The following is a 17,151-nucleotide window of genomic DNA, read 5'->3' on the forward strand; positions in this document are numbered from 1 at the left end:
TTATACATTTAGCTAGAAAACAAACCAACTCGATAATATTGTGGAGCGGTGTCCCTAGAAATAAAAAATTCCATTCATTTTAAACTTTTTTGGGTGATTCTCTTAACCGTTCAGAATATGGGTACCGCACGGCAATTTTTTTTTAAATCGGTAAAAAAATCAGAAACTCTCCCTCTTCCCATCTTTATTTGGTTTCGGTCAACCCTATCAATCAACCAATTTTCAATATTTTTGCTTAAATAGAAAGCTGAATATAATATGTTTCGATCATCTGGATATATTTTTTGCATCAAATTAGTGGGATTCGAGATATTAGTGATTATATTGTCTAAGATCTTTAAATTTGAGCAAAGTTTCCAAAAAAAATTTATTTTTTTCAGTAAGAAACAAATATTTTTTTCTTACTGAAAAATATAAATCTTTATTATTTGGGCGTTATTGGAATGTCATCATGATTGAAAATCGTTTTAATATTTCATATCAATATAATTTACTCGTCATAATTTGGTTTACTGTTACATATCTGTTAGTAATAAAATTTACATCAACTGTTCATACTTCATGAACAACATAACTTTTTAATATTTAGATAAAAACGGTATTTTTCATGTTTTCAATATAATCTCTTCTTCTAGTTGCATATGTTATTCATTTATTTAAAAAAAAAAACTATAGTAAATAATGATTTAATGTGTAACATATGTTTGGCCCCCCAAAAACACAAATGGTGTAGAAAGGTATCATAAGGTATGTTGTATATAAGCCCTTTTTACTACATGTGGGTATTATGTCATTTTATTGATTCTTCTTCATTCACTGTTCGAGAATTTCTATCTTTGGAATTATATTTGAGCGATTTGATAGCATCTGCTGATGATGAACAAATATAAGGTCTCACTAAATACGTAAGGAGTTTCACCATTTTTGGAATTCCATTTTCCGGAAAGCAATTACATATTTTTTCAGGAAGCCGCTTTTAGACACTATCAAGAAAACTGAACAATCCTAGAAATGAAATTCCGGAAAATGTTGTTCCACTTCCACTATAGGGTCTGAGACCATTTGGGCAGGAGCACCTATTTTGGGCACTGTAACTCAGTCAATGTATTGACTACCAATGATCTATCAATTTATTTGATTGGAGTAAGGTACACCGGGGCAAGTTGAAACGCGAAGTTTTGAAATAGTTTTAAATACAATTTGGAAATTTTCCCTTCGCCGAAAGATTATTTCAATTAAAAACTATGTGTTATGGCATTCAAGCTGTTTACCATCATTGGATAACATCATGTTAACCCGCTGTTTCATCTTGCCCCATCCATTTCAACTTGCCCCGGTGTACCTTACGGTAATACGCACAGTATTTAGCCATGTACAAAAATTCATATCAAATGGTTTTAATTTGACTGAGTTATAGCAGCAAGTGCCCAAAATAGGTGCTTTTGCTCAAATGATTCCAGACCCTACATGATACTTGAAATCATGAATAATCTTTCCAGCATAAAGAAACATTGTTTAATGAAAACTTGAATGATCAGAACCTGAATAAAAAGTAGACTGCACTCCAAATTGGACTGACACAATAGTGTGCACAAACCTTCAAAGTGTGATTACGTCGGATCGAGTTGAGGTCTTCGGTGCAGTTATTCCTTGTAAATAGAGGAATAAGTGCACCGAAGACGTCGAGACGATCCGAGGCAAATGCGCACTTTTATCACACTTTTTAAAGTGTGATAGTCCAATTTGCGATGTAGTCTGGAATAACACAATTCAATAATGTAGGGTAGCGAACCATTCGGGCAGCGGCCGGTATTTTGGTCACTCTTCGCTACAACTCAGTCAATTCCGAACCAATTGGCTTGAAATTTTGTTGTTGGCTAGATACTATACGTATATCATCTCAATTGATTCAGAATTGGCTGAGTTATAGCAGAAAAGTGCCCAAAATAGGACCCCTGCCGAAATAGTTCCACTTCCCTAGTCATCGATTTATGATTTCAAGTAGATTTTTACCGACGCTGAGCTGCACGTTCTACAGTCTACTGTTATATTCTTGATATTTTCAGTTTTATTAATAGTTTTATATACATTTTCTGTTTTAAAATAGCTATTATATTCTGGTAGTAAAATTTTCAGAATATAATAGCTATTTTTGCTATTTTGCATGTTTTGTGTACAATGCAAGTCTTCTCAATATCCAAATTGAAGCAGAAAATTAAAAGTTACTAAAGTATGTAGAAAAATAAATTTGAATATATGCTGTACTCAAATGCGTTTTCAAAAAGAAAAAAAGGATAATTAAGTTGAACTTAACTTAAATAATTGTTCAGAAAAAAAATACCGTAGAATGTGTCATCCTTAAAAACGTGTAAAATGGCAAGGCGTAGTGCTACTGGAAAAATGGTTTTGCAGCTTAGTACATATACTATTATCCTTTATGCTTACTTCTGTTTCTTTTATTATTTTAAGCTCATGCGTCACATGTTGGTTTCCGTAAGATGGGCTATTATATAATATTACTGTTCTGTTAGACGTAATCGTATGCCATGCTCACATAGCAGATTTATTTCGTTAATACTTTATCTGCACCCACTCGCAAAACAGTCCCATATGAATAGGAAACTCAGCATTGAGCATTGAGTCAGCAAAGATGGGACTGTTATGCGAGTGGCGGCAGTTAAGAATCCTGCATTTATGTTTGCAAATTTGAATAGGAATGTATTTTTTTACCTCAATGTTTACATACTTGCCGATATTGTTTACATTTTGTTTCAATAGAAAACTATCAGTGTACTAGATTTGTAGTAATGAGCTGAATTTTTATATGGTGAGAAGGTAAATTCTTCGTACTTCGTACAAACTAGGCAAGAAGTCAGATACCCGGAGAATTTAACTTCTCACCATACAAAATTTCAGCTCATTACTACGAATCTAGTACTTCATCGAATCGAACGCGCCCCATTGTTCGTCGATGAAAGTATTTGTTGAGAAACCTCAATTTATCTTTATTGTAATGCAATATTGTTATGGCATTATCTAGCTAAAACAAATGAAATGAGAGTTTCTCAGTATTACATACTGTATTGAAGCGACATTTTAGGAACCCGAACAAATAAGAATAATCAATAAGATACAATTGGAATGAAATAATACTCAAGAAGTCAGATACCCGGAGAATTTAACTTCTCACCATACAAAATTTCAGCTTATTACTACGAATCTAGTACTTCATCGAATCGAACGCGCCCCATTGTTCGTCGATGAAAGTATTTGTTGAGAAACCTCAATTTATCTTTATTGTAATGCAATATTGTTATGGCATTATCTAGCTAAAACAAATGAAATGAGAGTTTCTCAGTATTACATACTGTATTGAAGCGACATTTTAGGAACCCGAACAAATAAGAATAATCAATAAGATACAATTGGAATGAAATAATACTCAATTATTTGCTACGGTTATTTTTTAAACGTTTGTAAGGATGAAACAATGTAAAATCATTACAATTTCTACTTACATATCGTGTGGGACCATATGGGAAGGGTGCCCTATGTTGAGCGCTTTCCACTATAACTCAGTCATTTTTCAACGTTTGACGTTTGCGCACTACCGCCACTTAGTAATCGTTTTACTAATATTAGGTGATAATGTTTTTTTTTCGAGACGAAAAACAGCTATGTTTGCCGTATCTCGTAGTGTGCAAAAAATAGTTCAATTGGTATTGCAATGGACTGAGTTATAACAAAAAGGCGCAAAATACCAGGGGATCGGTCAAATGGTCATATCTTTTATACCCGAAATTGGCTTCCAGATAATCATTTTTCCGATACATGTTTGTATTCGTAACAATGATTGCTTCGACTTTTATCAAATATTTGTATAATGGAAGGAGAGTTTAGAAAATAGCTGATACTACAGAACAATGATTAATGAATACAACAATATTTGATCTATCAATCAGGGGTTGGTCTAGGTACAAGTACATTAGGATCTTAAATAAATAAATAAAATGAAAAATGTCATCAGTAATCACGAAACCTAATCTGGTCTACCTTTCTGAAGTGGGTACACTAGTCCAGAGATAGTAGTTTTCTAACATTTGTGATCAAGAGTGATCGATTTGCTTTTACTTTTGGGTTGTGAATTATATGTTTCAACTCGTCATGTCCGTTTTATACTGCTTGTTATTTCATATCTGACACATTTTGGTTTAATTTCCTATTTATATGGGGCAGTCATGCGATTACAGACAGTATAAGAAGATTTCACCCGTCTTACTGTAGTATAATGCGTTTGAACCGTTTGCATGCCAAATGGCATTTTACATTTTATCTTGGTCTTCATGGGCTTTTTTGACGATAGCCAGCTTTGAATGCGGAGAAGCCGGAGACAGCATCCTGTACGGAGGATCTTTCGTACCATGCAACACCAATGAAAATTCTTTTATCCATCCTGAGCGTGGTTCCTTTGAGTTGAATGTAGCCTGAAAATGTACATGGATAAATTACAAAAGTACAGTACTCGTATGTTTTAATCTGTTGTAACGTGACGAGGCGGTGTATTTATTCAAATAATTGAACAATAAAATTGTGCGTTACAAACTATTAAAACTTTATTTCGCGGGTGCAACAAACCGCTGAATTAAGATTCAGCTATTTATAGCCAAAATGATATTTTTTGCCATTTCTCGGGAATGGGTCGTACGCCACCCTTTTCCCCAAACATTTGCAACAATTTTGCATTTTTCGCTCATGCCGAAATAAAAGATATGAAAAGTATCGAAGGAAAAACATATTTTATTTTGGTACACGATATTTCAGTAACAAATTTTGAAAACGACGTATAATCAATGCTACACCATTGATTATACGTCGTTTTCAAAATTTGTTACTGATTTGATGAACAATGATATCAATTGTTGGGAACATTGAGAACAAGCGACAAAAAGGGAGAGAGTTAGGAGTTCAAGAATGACTCGAGAAAGGGAAACCAACATTTTGGGATCTCGGCATATAGGTATTTTATGACATAAACATTGGGCATGGTTTTCAACATATGTTGAAGCCTTCTCTACCTGTATTCTGGGTGACGAAATTCAAGTACATACAGGGTCGTCTTGATGAAATAAACAATTGCCTTGAAATCCGATCGTAAAATGGGTTGAGAAGAATGATCTGATTGTTTTTGGCAACAAGAAAAAACTTGGCAATGCATAACCTTCCCCGAAAAAGAAAGGTAATCACAGACGACGATCATAAATGGATCGTAAAATTATGTTTTGAATCGATGAAAGATAAGCACCATAAATTTATGATCGCCCGGTGTGTTCGTGAAAAATCAAGTTCGGATGTGGCCCTTGATGATTCAGCTACTAAGGGAAGAAATTTTGAGATTGAGTTCGCGAGTACTCTCCTCAGAATTTTGTTTTGGGGAGAGTTTTCGGGAGGTTCGAATCTCAGAGGTGAGAATAAATTGGCCATTCGTTCTGGAGACTCAATTAATCTCGCGGATGTGAGATGGCGAAATGGAAGGCATGGGAAAATCGATCATTCGTGTAGGGAAGAGTTTAGAATTGCTCTCACGGATGTGGGAGATGCAAAGATTAGAAAAGAGCGTAATTAATAATCAATTATGCATGGGGCATCGGGAGATAAATTTCCCTCTGGTCTCGGGGAGAGTCCTGGAGAATTTTGATCGGATCACAATTTCTGATCAGGAGAATAAGAGTTGATGGTTAGAGAGAGGACCCTTATATAAGGGCTAGCAGATCCAAGGGTCGGGGGATCAGTTTGTTTTTAGAATTTTTCCATTGTTAAGTTTGGGTCTTGAGCTCGACGCCATTTCTGGCTAATCGACAACTCTTGTACTCCATCTTATTGGGTTTCTCATCAATGTTTAGACTACTGTGATAATTTGAGAATCCACTGAATCATCATTTCCCCGCGAAATTTCACACTAATCAAACTTATTTTGTTTACTTGTCGTGCATCCGACGCCACTGTCACGAGCTCAACCGAACTTGTGCATGCCAGCCGCTGCGAAGTCGTGTGCGAAATTCGACTGTGATGATAATGAATTTCGGCCGAGTCTAAATGGGTGCAAATGTCGCAATAACTTGAAAAAAATAGTTGAGACCAGTTTGCTTAGGTTTTTTTTCCATTTAAACTTGGGAAAAAGTAGCTCAGTTCAAGCAGTTAGTTGATGATTCAATTCAGTGTTTTAGATAGTCAGCTAGTTTGTTTCATTTGTAGATGTTCTTTTCTAATTCAGTGCTTTATAAAGATTAGACTATATATTATTAGGGAAATAAAGTGGTGTAGTTTTAAGAAGTGTTTGTGAATTTTATAGATGATGACATATCTTTAAGACAACGAGTTCGAATTAAGAAGTTCGGTTGCAATTTTGATAGTGAGTGGGGTGGTCCCAAGGAGACGGCAACCTATTTTTTCACTATGGAATTTGACAGGTTGAATTGTGCCTCCTTACGTGGATCATAAATTTATGCTCCAGCCAAATATTCACCAACACTGTCGTGAAATTTGAATGTTTACCTTTTTACGAGGGATATCGGTGCAAAACGCTTACAACACATTAGATCTCATAAAAGTGTTGATCATGAAAAACCGGCATAAATTGATAATTTTCAATTTCAGATTGTCGATGTTTAGGTAAAGTTCCTACAGAGAGTGGGAATTGCTTGTGAAAATACACACAACACCTCTTTTCGCAAACTTTGTTCGCCAAAGTGCGTTTTTCCTTATTTTCTCCCGCTGCTTTATTGAATGAATGTTGGTGTTAGTGAGCACAGGTTGCGCATGATAAGCGGCAACAAAATCAGATCACCGTAGCACCCCCGTGGGTGGTCCTGTTTCACGGGATACAATAAAACTTGTCTCTTCATTATCGAGAAACACAATCTAACTCAACATATAGAAATGCAGTGTTGATACATGTGACGTCGATCCGGATGACAGTCGCCTGCCAACGGTGAGCCCTGTGGTACAGTATGCGGCAGCAAAAAATGCGAAAGTGTTTTTCAACTTTAAACCTCATTTTCCTCCATTTGACCTTAACTAATCTATGTTTCAACGTTCCATGATCTCTAACAGGCTAATTTTCTGAAGTTATTTTAAAAAAAATCCCTTCTTGGGCACAAATCTTTACAAGACGGCAACTGAAGCTGAAGAACATCAAAATTTTCAAACCACTGAAAAGCACACAGGTCGCTAAATTTCATACCTGATAAAACAAAACTTTTAATTAGCTCTACATTATTATCATATATATGTATTTGTTTCGTCTGGAATGTAAAACTACATGCCTCTGGACTAATATGGCCTGGTTTTTCACCGAATTGAAGCTACTTTCTTTATTATTATAGCCATTTTTTCTAATGACCATTGGGCGCGCAGTTTTTTGATACCAACTTTTTAGGCTTACATTATGACATATTAAAAATTAAATATGTTAATTTGTTCTTAATAATTTAAAGTTACTATCAGTAAACATTAATTTAATTTGTTTTTATACAGCTGGGAAAATGCCTGCAAAGTTCTAATGGACTTTTAATTAAAAAAGAGTTTATTTCTCAATCAAACTTGAAAACAATTCGTAACAAATAAATAACAATAAATATCATTGTTGCTTGGATCATGTTTATTCTACTCTGTATAATCAAATACAAAATTACTTGACATATTTTTTTGTTTTCGTTTTAAATTTTAGCACAGTAGATGTTTCGGTTATCGAATGTTAATCGCAAACACTGACAGACGTCAAACCGTGTGGCAGAGGAAGCTCTCAATTAATAACTGTACTTATAGTATTTATAGAAAACTAGCTGATAAGCAGGTTTTATCCAAGAGAGGACGTTACGACAAGAAAAAGATGAACAATGATTTTTCTATTGTTTTCCAATAAATTAAAGGAATCTAGTAAATAGTAAACTACCATCTTGATTTTTCTATTGTTTTCCAATAAATTAAAGGAATCTAGTAAACAGTAAACTACCATCTTGACTACCATTGATAACAATACAAACACAATTAGTTTAATGGGGTCAATAAACATGCAATAATATTTGTTGTTATGTAAACAGATTTCGCCTTTGAAAAACCGTAGAATTCATATTTCTCGGTAACATTTTTCTCCAGCATTTACAGGTACCAATGGCCACATGAATTCTGGACGATTTACGGTATGGATCATATGACCTGAGGTCTGACTTGTGATATTTGACAGTTTTTTGAAAACATTGATAATAGATCTTATCAACAGCTGGCAAGTAATGCATACCAGACAGACATCAGAGTGTTTGATTCTTACCATAAAATGTGCATATCATTCTGGCAGCCATTAGTGCTCGTAAATGCTGGACATAAATGTTAGCGGGAAATATAAATTCTATGGATTTTCAAAAGCGAAAACTGCTTACAAATAACAACAAATATTATTGTATTTTTGTTGTAACAACGATTCATTTGACGCCATTCCATTAATTGTATTTGTTTTGTAAGAACAATGAAAAAACATTAAGATATATTGTTTTCTTTTGAAAATTGCCCTAAAAATGTCTCATAAAAACACAATACATTCTATTGTTTTTCGCGAAAAAGTGTATGAAAATTTTCTCAAAATTTTATGGTTAAGATACATAACAACCACCATTTTTTATTGTAAAAGTGCCATTTACCATTCGCCGAACGGTATAGAACAATAGGGGTGATGGTGAGTGTGCCGTGTAAATTACAATACGTTTAATGGTGAATATTTTTCGAAAAAATGGTGTTGTAACAATAAAATTTATCGTATTTTTATGATATTTTTTATCAGGGTTGCTTACTCTCCAGTTCATGTTGTTCATCAGCGACGGGGTGCAGAACGTCACATCAATAATGGATTCTCATCCGTCCTTACGGAATGTACTCACAGCGCCTTCATTGCACACTTTAACATTCAGCTTCGCTAAGGCTTCCAGCAGACAGTAACCCCTTGCGTTGGTCAGCCTACTTCCCCACTCCACCGCCCAAGCGTTGAAGTCCCCGCCGATAACAACCGGCGCACGTCCTATCAACTTATCAGTTAGTAGATCCAACATCCGATTGTATTGCTCAGGGGTCCACCTTGGGGGCGCATAGCAGCTGCACCCAAGGACACCGTTGATCTTGGCGATAACAAAACCTTCATGATCGTTATCCACTACTTCTTGAATGGGAAACCCGCCTGTAACTTGGATTGCCGCTATCCTTGCTTTATCCGCCACCCAGTTACCGTTATCGATAGGAACTCGGTACGGCTCTGCAATTATTGCGACGTCGCACTTGGTTTCCGTTGTCGACTGCCACAACAGTTGCTGTGCTGCATCGCAATGATTGAGATTCACTTGCGTTATCTCCATCATTGTCACTGTTGACCTGCCTTCGCCTTCTTGTACATCGGGCATTTGAAGCCACCCGTCGAATGATCGTTTCCGTCCTCCGGTTTGCAGAACATACACCTCGGTTGCTTCGTGCAGTCTCGAGCAACGTGACCATTTCCGCCGCATCTCCAGCACAATGTGGACCTGTCAGGGCCCTTGCAGCTTCTCGAACTCTATACACCGGAAGCATCTCTCCATCTGCTTAGCAACTCGAGGAATGACTCTCAGAGTGCCTACCGCCCAACCGACTTTTATCTTGCCGATCTCCACCAGCTTGTTTGCAGCGTCAACCGGTAAGCGAATCGCCGCCGTCTGGGTGCCTCCAAACGCTTTCCTTAACCGAATTTGCACCGGAACATCCAGCTTACACTGCTCGGTCAGGGCAAATCTCAGTTCCTCTTCTGTCGTGACCGCATCCAGATCCCTGCACTCGATCACCGCCTCTTGTGAAAGAGCCCTGACATTTGCATCGCTGCCCAGGGATTTCGCGACGAGTTCCAGGTAATCCAGGCTCTTAACAGTTGGATCTTTCTTAAGCTCGTAGATCATCTCGCCTTTCTGCGTGCGCCGTGTCTTGACCACGTTCTCGCCCAACTCCTTAAGGTCCGGATCCTCCCTCACCTTCCTGAGAAGCGCAGCGTACGTTGTATTGTCGCTCGCTTCGACAATGAGGGCATCACCTCTGCTTTTCCTCCTAGATGGCCGAAGTTTCTCTTTCTTTTCCGGTTCCGTCTTCCTTTCTATTTTTCCTTTCGCTTTTTCTTCTTAACTCGCTGGCTTTCAACGGTGCGCCATCCACTGTCTCTTCCATCGTTTCTCTAATTGTCGACGCGCGACTGATCGTTCTTCTGCTTCTTCGGGACTTCCTCGTCTCCATGCGTGTCCCTACCTCTTTTCTCCGAGCGGTGACTCTTAGGCGTCTCCCGAGATTCCGCCGTAGCTCTTCCTGCAGCTTCCGTTACAGCCTTTTCAGCTGTTTCGGCTCTCAATCTGAGTGCCTTTTGCTCTCGTTCGGCAGCTATAACAGCAGATTTGATGTTCGTCACCATCTGCTTAATTTTCAGGTGCACGTTGTGTCTGTCCTTCACAAACTCCGTACAGTTCGTTCACCTTCTTCCTCACCTCACCCAGACCCGATTCTTGAGCAGCACTGCTCTTCGGCGTCGGTGTGAACACTCGCTGGTTCGAAGACCCTAGCTCCTGTTGGTTTCCTTGGATCTCGCTTCGGATTGTGCTACTGGTAGCGATCGCTGCGGTTTCCAGCGGTGTCACTGGTGATCTCTGCATCCTCTCGCTTCTTCGGAACGCGTTCGCGTCCTCCTCGACTTCGATATTCGTTAGATTCTCCATTTTGTTGGGTCCTCACTCCGGGCCGCTATCTCCACTCGTTGTGGTAGTCGCTTATGATCCCTTGGTTATCTTTGCAAAGCAGGGAGGCCAAGCGAGGGTTGAACGCGTACCTTCATGGGGTACGTGTCCAGAGCCGGATCAGCGTAGGTCAGGAATGTTCCATCTGAGCCTACCACCCACCTTTGTTGGTGCGAGTATTGAACGTACCTGGAGGCCTGCCAAGGTTTTAACGGAACGGAGGCAAACGTACTGTGCTTTTTTTTTTTTTTTTTACTTGGTGGTAAAGCCTTTACGCCTTCCCGACACGCGTTCGCTAAGCATGAGCAGTGCTACCGATTTCGTCCATCGCGTGCCAGTTCGTGAGGGACTCAGAACAGAGAAGAGAACTCTGAACCCTACGCCTCTAACCTCCACCAAGGTCTACAGTGCCTGCTTCACCCGGATTCCACTAGAAGCGACTACTTCGGGAGGGGCAATGCGCTCATGCGCTTTTCTGTTATAGTGCTCATGCACTTTTTGTCGCTTCTAAACTGTGCTCCTCGTCTGTGCATTTACTCTTCAAGCGATCCCAGCTTGCTGATCGCTCCTCCACTTTATCTGCAACTCCGTCAGCATTTTTGTGACTGCCCTGCTGATCGCATTCCACGTCTCTTCAGTGCGGCACATCTCGTCGACGACGTTGTCCACGCTTAATGCCGGCATCGATCCTCTTACTTCCTGATACTTCTTATCTTCCTGTTCACCCAAGTCGACACATCAGGGATGAGCCGATGGGTCCATCTCCCTTTCTCCGTGGAATACGATTCCTGTTGCCACTTTGTCATTGAGGCCGTTTGCACCAACGATCTCACTTGGCTGGTCCTCCTCCGCTCATAGCACTCGATGTCCTCCTCCAAGGTGATGCAGATCGGTATCATCCCTGCAATCACGCAAACTGCCTCCGACGATATTGTTCTATACGCGCTCGCTACTCGCATGGCCATGAGCCGGAACGCAATGTTTAGCTTCACCCGATTTCGCTTTGTTTTCAGCGCCGTACCCCAGGCTGGGACTCCGTACCGCAGTATCGAAGATGACACGCTAGCTAGCAACCGCCTTTTGCTGCTTCTCGGACCACCGGTGTTTGGCATAATCCTCGACAGTGCGTTGATTGCCTTCTCACAGGTGCATAGACCTAAATATCCCACACACTCCGATATTAAAATTTAATTCAAATGATAAAAGTGCATTTCACCCCACACTCCCATAAGAACGGCTGCCCAGGTGCTTGAATTTTAATTTACGCCAATATCAATGCCCATCGCAACTAACGCGCAAAATTTCGGCAGCTAGAAAAATCGCACCATACATTACTGACCTGGTTTTATGAATCATCGCTCATGTGACGACGGACGGATGGTCGGCCGGGGCAACGATCGCGCAACGATACGTTGTTCATGATCGTACACGTTGGGTCCGGTCGGTGTGATGCAATTTCAATTACGCTTGGGACAAAGATGGGTAATAAACCCGAAAGAATGATATGGAACCGCGACATCATATTGATCACGCTGGAACAAAGATTGTTTATTTTTGTTTCGAAATCAAGGCGCCGAATTGGCCGGGTAAGGTTCTGAACTCAGGTGAACCTTAGCTGGAATGTTATGAAATTGAGACACCGTATTGGCGGCATACGGCGCCGGACTTGTTTTGCACTCAATTTGTTTTGACTTCGAGTAAACTGAAAGAAAAGAATGTGGGGGTATAATTTCAACCAACATCCGACGGACGGATGGTCGGCCGGGGCAACGATCGCGCAGCGATACGTTGTTCATGATCGTACACGTTGGGGCCGGTTGGTGTGGTACAGTTTGGTTGGGTTGACGACGATAACGATGATGATGGTAAGAATGATAATGACGTCGATGGTGGGGTTCAATTCTTTCACACACCCAAGCCTTGTATACGCTCAAGTGAGGCGGGGCTAGAAGATGTAGGCCTTGGTGTAAAGATTCTCAGTAGGTTTTGTGCGAACACGCCCAAGTCAGGCGTGGTTAGGAGATTTAAGTTTTCCGTTGGCATTAATATTCTTGGTAGGGCTTGGGATACGCCCAAAATAGAAGAGTCGTGATGTTTTCAAGAAGAGAAGGATTTTAATCACGATGAGGACAAGTAGGATAGGTAGAGGTCTAGGTTTTGGACTTATTAGTATTTTCATTTGGTAGAGTTTTGGATACGCCCAAGTTGGTTCGGGCATTGTTAGGAATTATCATGACATCTTCGGCAAGACGAGAATGATCGTAGGAATTTTAGACACGCCCAAGCTGGTTCGGGTATTGCTAGGAAATTTAGGCTATAAATACGGAGGCTTTGGCTTCAGTCGGGGTCAGTAGTTGAGAGTCAGTAGTCGGGGAGTTCGGTGACAACGTTAACGCAGGCAGCACATCGGATAAGTCTTGAGCTCCCATGTGGGACACCTCTAGATACTGTCCTAAGGCTGTAGGTAGGACTTAGTAGTGGTCAAGAAGAAGCTAGAAGTGTCTAGATTGTTAAGCTTAAGTAGTTCGGTGAAGAAATACAGAAAATGTTAAGGTGATATAAGAAAAAAGTGAATCGTTGTAATATAAGATAAGTGATGTTTTGTGATACTTCAATATAGTTAATTAAAAGATTTTGTCGGACTGTAATGAAATGAAAGATATCACATTCCGTGTAGTGTTTAATGCTGCCCCTGGACGGTACAGGGCGCTTCAATATGGTGACAGCGCAAAACTGTTCGACAATTAGAACAGCGGAACGCCAATTTTCTGACTGGAAGAAGAAATCAGTGTCAGAATCAGTGCAAACCATGAACATTGAACAGTTTTGAACAATTGAGAAGAAAACAATGTTACAGACTGGATGGAAAAGATGAAATTCGTGGCAGCGCAAGTGATAGTGGAATACAACGTAGCACCGAATTGGAAATGGCAACGCAACAAACTGTGTATGGAACCGAGTGTCTGGACCAATGGACATCATTCAGCCTACATTATTTGATGGTATCGTGAGTATTAACCTTTTAAATGATTAAGTGTTTTGAGATGGTTTAAATTTTTTGTGAGTTGGTTTGAAATGATAATTTTTTTTTTTTTACGATTTATACAAAAACATTTTAATTGAAATACTGTTGTGGGAAAAATAAAGATGTTATTCAAAAATTTATTTAAAAAAAAAGGGAAATCATACTGATTTTCAATAAATAATGGAAAAATATAACAAGAATAATGATTTCAAGAAGAACAAGTGGATGAAAAATACGAACGAATAACACTAGTTAACAAAATCAAAGAAAAGTCGCGGACTTCTGTTAACGATTAAAATTATTGATGCATAATAACGTGCTGATTTTGAGACCGTGTTTAAAATAAGAAAACTAAGAAGTACAGTTTTTTTTAATTATACGAGACAATCGCAACCAAGTTTTTTTTAATTTACTAAAATTTAAATATCTCAAGTTACAATTCACAAATTTTCAATATCTTTTTGCAATAATAGGAAGCTGAACGTAATATGTTTTGAATATCTGATTTTTTTTTCGTCAGATTGGATATTGATAAGTGTAGGGAACAATCGCCTTAAATTTTAGCAAAATATTCAATAAATAAAGACAATTTGTATTTTTCTTTCAAAAACTACAACAATGTAACAATGTTGATTCAAAATCGCCAGGTTTGTACGGGATATCGAAAATATTTTCAGCTCTACTGTATCTTTTTCCCTTATGCTTTCGAACTTAGGGCATAATTTTACACTAAACATGATTTTCAGATGTGAACTAGCATTACAATGGAATGGAATCAATCAAAAGTTGAAAAAAATAATAATTTTGTAACTATGCAGCAGACCGGCGATAATAAGGTCGTGTTAATTTGAATTAAAAAAAAAAAATCAGTAAAAATATCAACATAAAAATGGCCACGAATACAATGGATGAAATAGGCAACAATAGTGGAGCGAACAACGCTAGATTTGAATTTCCAATAAATTTTGCTATACAGTGTATTCCAGAATTTCATGGTAGTGCGTGTGAATTAGATGCTTTCATATATCAAATTAATTGTTTTTTGAAACCCATAAAACGGATAACTGATGCTAGTGAAAGGAAAAATGCAGAAACCATACTCATTCAAATTGCACTGTCGAAACTTAAAGGTCCAGCAGCGTTAAAATTTAAAAACATTCTTGCAAATACTTGGGATAAAGTGAAAGATAATCTCCAAAAAGAATTCGGAATTAGTTTACAATTGGAAGAACTGTTTAATAAAATAGAGACCCTTGAACAAGGCAAGTGTGAAAGTTTTAAAAACTACAAAGATCGCGTTCTTCAACTTAAGAGGAATATTGATGAATTCGAAAAAGATTATATTAAAGATCCTACAATTGAGTCATACGCTCAAAGACATTTAAGAATACATTTTCTAGCGGGATTGGAAGATATAAATTTGAAAATTTTTGCAAAAACGAAAAAAGAAGACTCATTGGAAGATTTGCTAGATTACCTACAAGAAGAATGCGTCGATGTGGAACAACAAGAACGCATCGAGCAGAGATTGAGGGATTCCCACACTGCAGAATTTTACAGGCAACAAAATGAAAAACAGAAATTCAGTAATCCTCAATGTATTGATCACAACTTCCATTACGATAAAAGTAGATTCAACCAGAGCGAAATAGGTTATGAAAAAGATATTAACAATTATAGATATCTAGGACAACAAGAAATTTATCGTGGTGATTACCAAATGCCTTATTGGACCAACGGAAATTTTGATGAACGCAACATGGGAATTCAAAACAATAACATTTGCTATGATGAGCGAAAAAACTAAATAACCGGAGGTTCGTTAATTGCGTCCGATCACTCCGTCAATCAGAAAATAATTTAGAAAGGCGCTTATATGCTGCAAGTAATAAGAAAATGATGCCCTTGAACATAAATAAGAGTTATAACATACCACAAAAACAATTGGTTCAATTTGATAAATGCATTCCAGCACAAGAAAAAGTATTTATACATTGGACGGGCAACAATCAATTTATGTTAAATATCCCCACTGTAGAAAGACCATACACAAAAATCAATTACATGATAGACACAGGCTCACAACTAAACATATTAAGATGGGATGCAGCCCCTAGAATCGGAGCAACAGACATAGATTATTCTGAATCTGAAAAGTTTTTGATTTCGGGATTCAATGAAAGTCAAACAAGAACGCTCGGATCTACTGAAGTTAGTTTAATAATTGGGAAGTCTAAGTATAAGATAAAATTCTATTTAGTTCACCACTTAAATGTACATGGTATCATAGGAGCAGAATTTTTGAAACAGCATACATTATATATTAGCCAGAACTTTGATTACATAGCCCTACGCAAGCCAGATAGTGTAGAATATAATATTAACAATATTACAACAACAAAGTACGTAATGGTATCAGATAAATCTTGTCAGACTGATCTACAAGATAATAGTAATTGTATACAATATGATAACAATGACAAAAGCTGTCAAGTAAATTTTGATATTGATGAAGTCATACATGATGAAATAGTTACACAGCCAATCGTACCGAAAAAAGATTATTCATGCAATATGTGCCTTTATGAGAAGTGTTATGAAGACGAGGAATGCATAAATCAACATTTTGATGGAGAATATTATAATAATGGATGTTACAATAAGAATGTAGAGGCCGGGAATCAATATACGCCGGAGGATTTAGATTCAAACCAAGATCTAAGTTTGATAGATAATTTGAATTATGAACAAATACAAGGTAAAAATCGTATCGAAAAATTGCTAGATACAATTGATTTGAAGCATTTGAAAAGCGCTAATTACGACGCAATGGAAAATATAATGGCAAGATATTGTGATGTATTTTATTTGAAAGGGGATCACCTGACAGTAACAGATGCAGCAGTACATGAAATTGAAACAACGACTAATGTGCCAATAAATAAAAGGCAGTATAGGTTCCCTGAATCAACAAAGAAACAAATTAATGAGGAAATTGAAGAAATGCGTCGGCAAGGGATTATTAGGCCCAGTAAAAGTCCTTGGAATGCACCTGTTTTATGCATACCAAAGAAAGATTTAGACGAAGAAGGAAACAAAAAGCATAGAATTGTGGTAGATTTTAGGGCATTGAATTTGATAACTAAACCATTTGTATATCCGATTCCACAAATAAATGAAATATTGGATAGCCTAGGCGATAGCAAATACTTTTCAACAATTGATCTGAAATCTGGATTTTATCAAGTTCCTATAGACCCAAGAGATGCTGCAAAAACTGCATTTTCTACACCCAAAGGTCATTTTGAATTCACGAGAATGCCTATGGGGCTTAGAAAC

General features: G+C 38.0%; 1 protein-coding gene across 5 annotated transcripts in view; it reads right to left on the reverse strand.

The window, feature by feature from the left end:
• Positions 1–660: 660 nt before the first annotated feature.
• Positions 661–17,151, reverse strand: part of LOC134287602 (neuroendocrine convertase 2) — a 100,007-nt gene continuing 83,516 nt past the window's right edge. For all 5 annotated transcript variants that reach the window (XM_062849842.1, XM_062849709.1, XM_062849925.1 and 2 more), the window contains one exon: positions 661–4,484. In XM_062849842.1, the coding sequence (XP_062705826.1) occupies positions 4,323–4,484 (162 nt within the window). In that variant the 3' untranslated portion in view covers positions 661–4,322. The remainder of the gene's footprint in view (positions 4,485–17,151) is intronic.

Source organism: Aedes albopictus, chromosome 1, assembly GCF_035046485.1.
Source record: "Aedes albopictus strain Foshan chromosome 1, AalbF5, whole genome shotgun sequence".
NCBI classification, from domain to species: domain Eukaryota; kingdom Metazoa; phylum Arthropoda; class Insecta; order Diptera; family Culicidae; genus Aedes; species Aedes albopictus.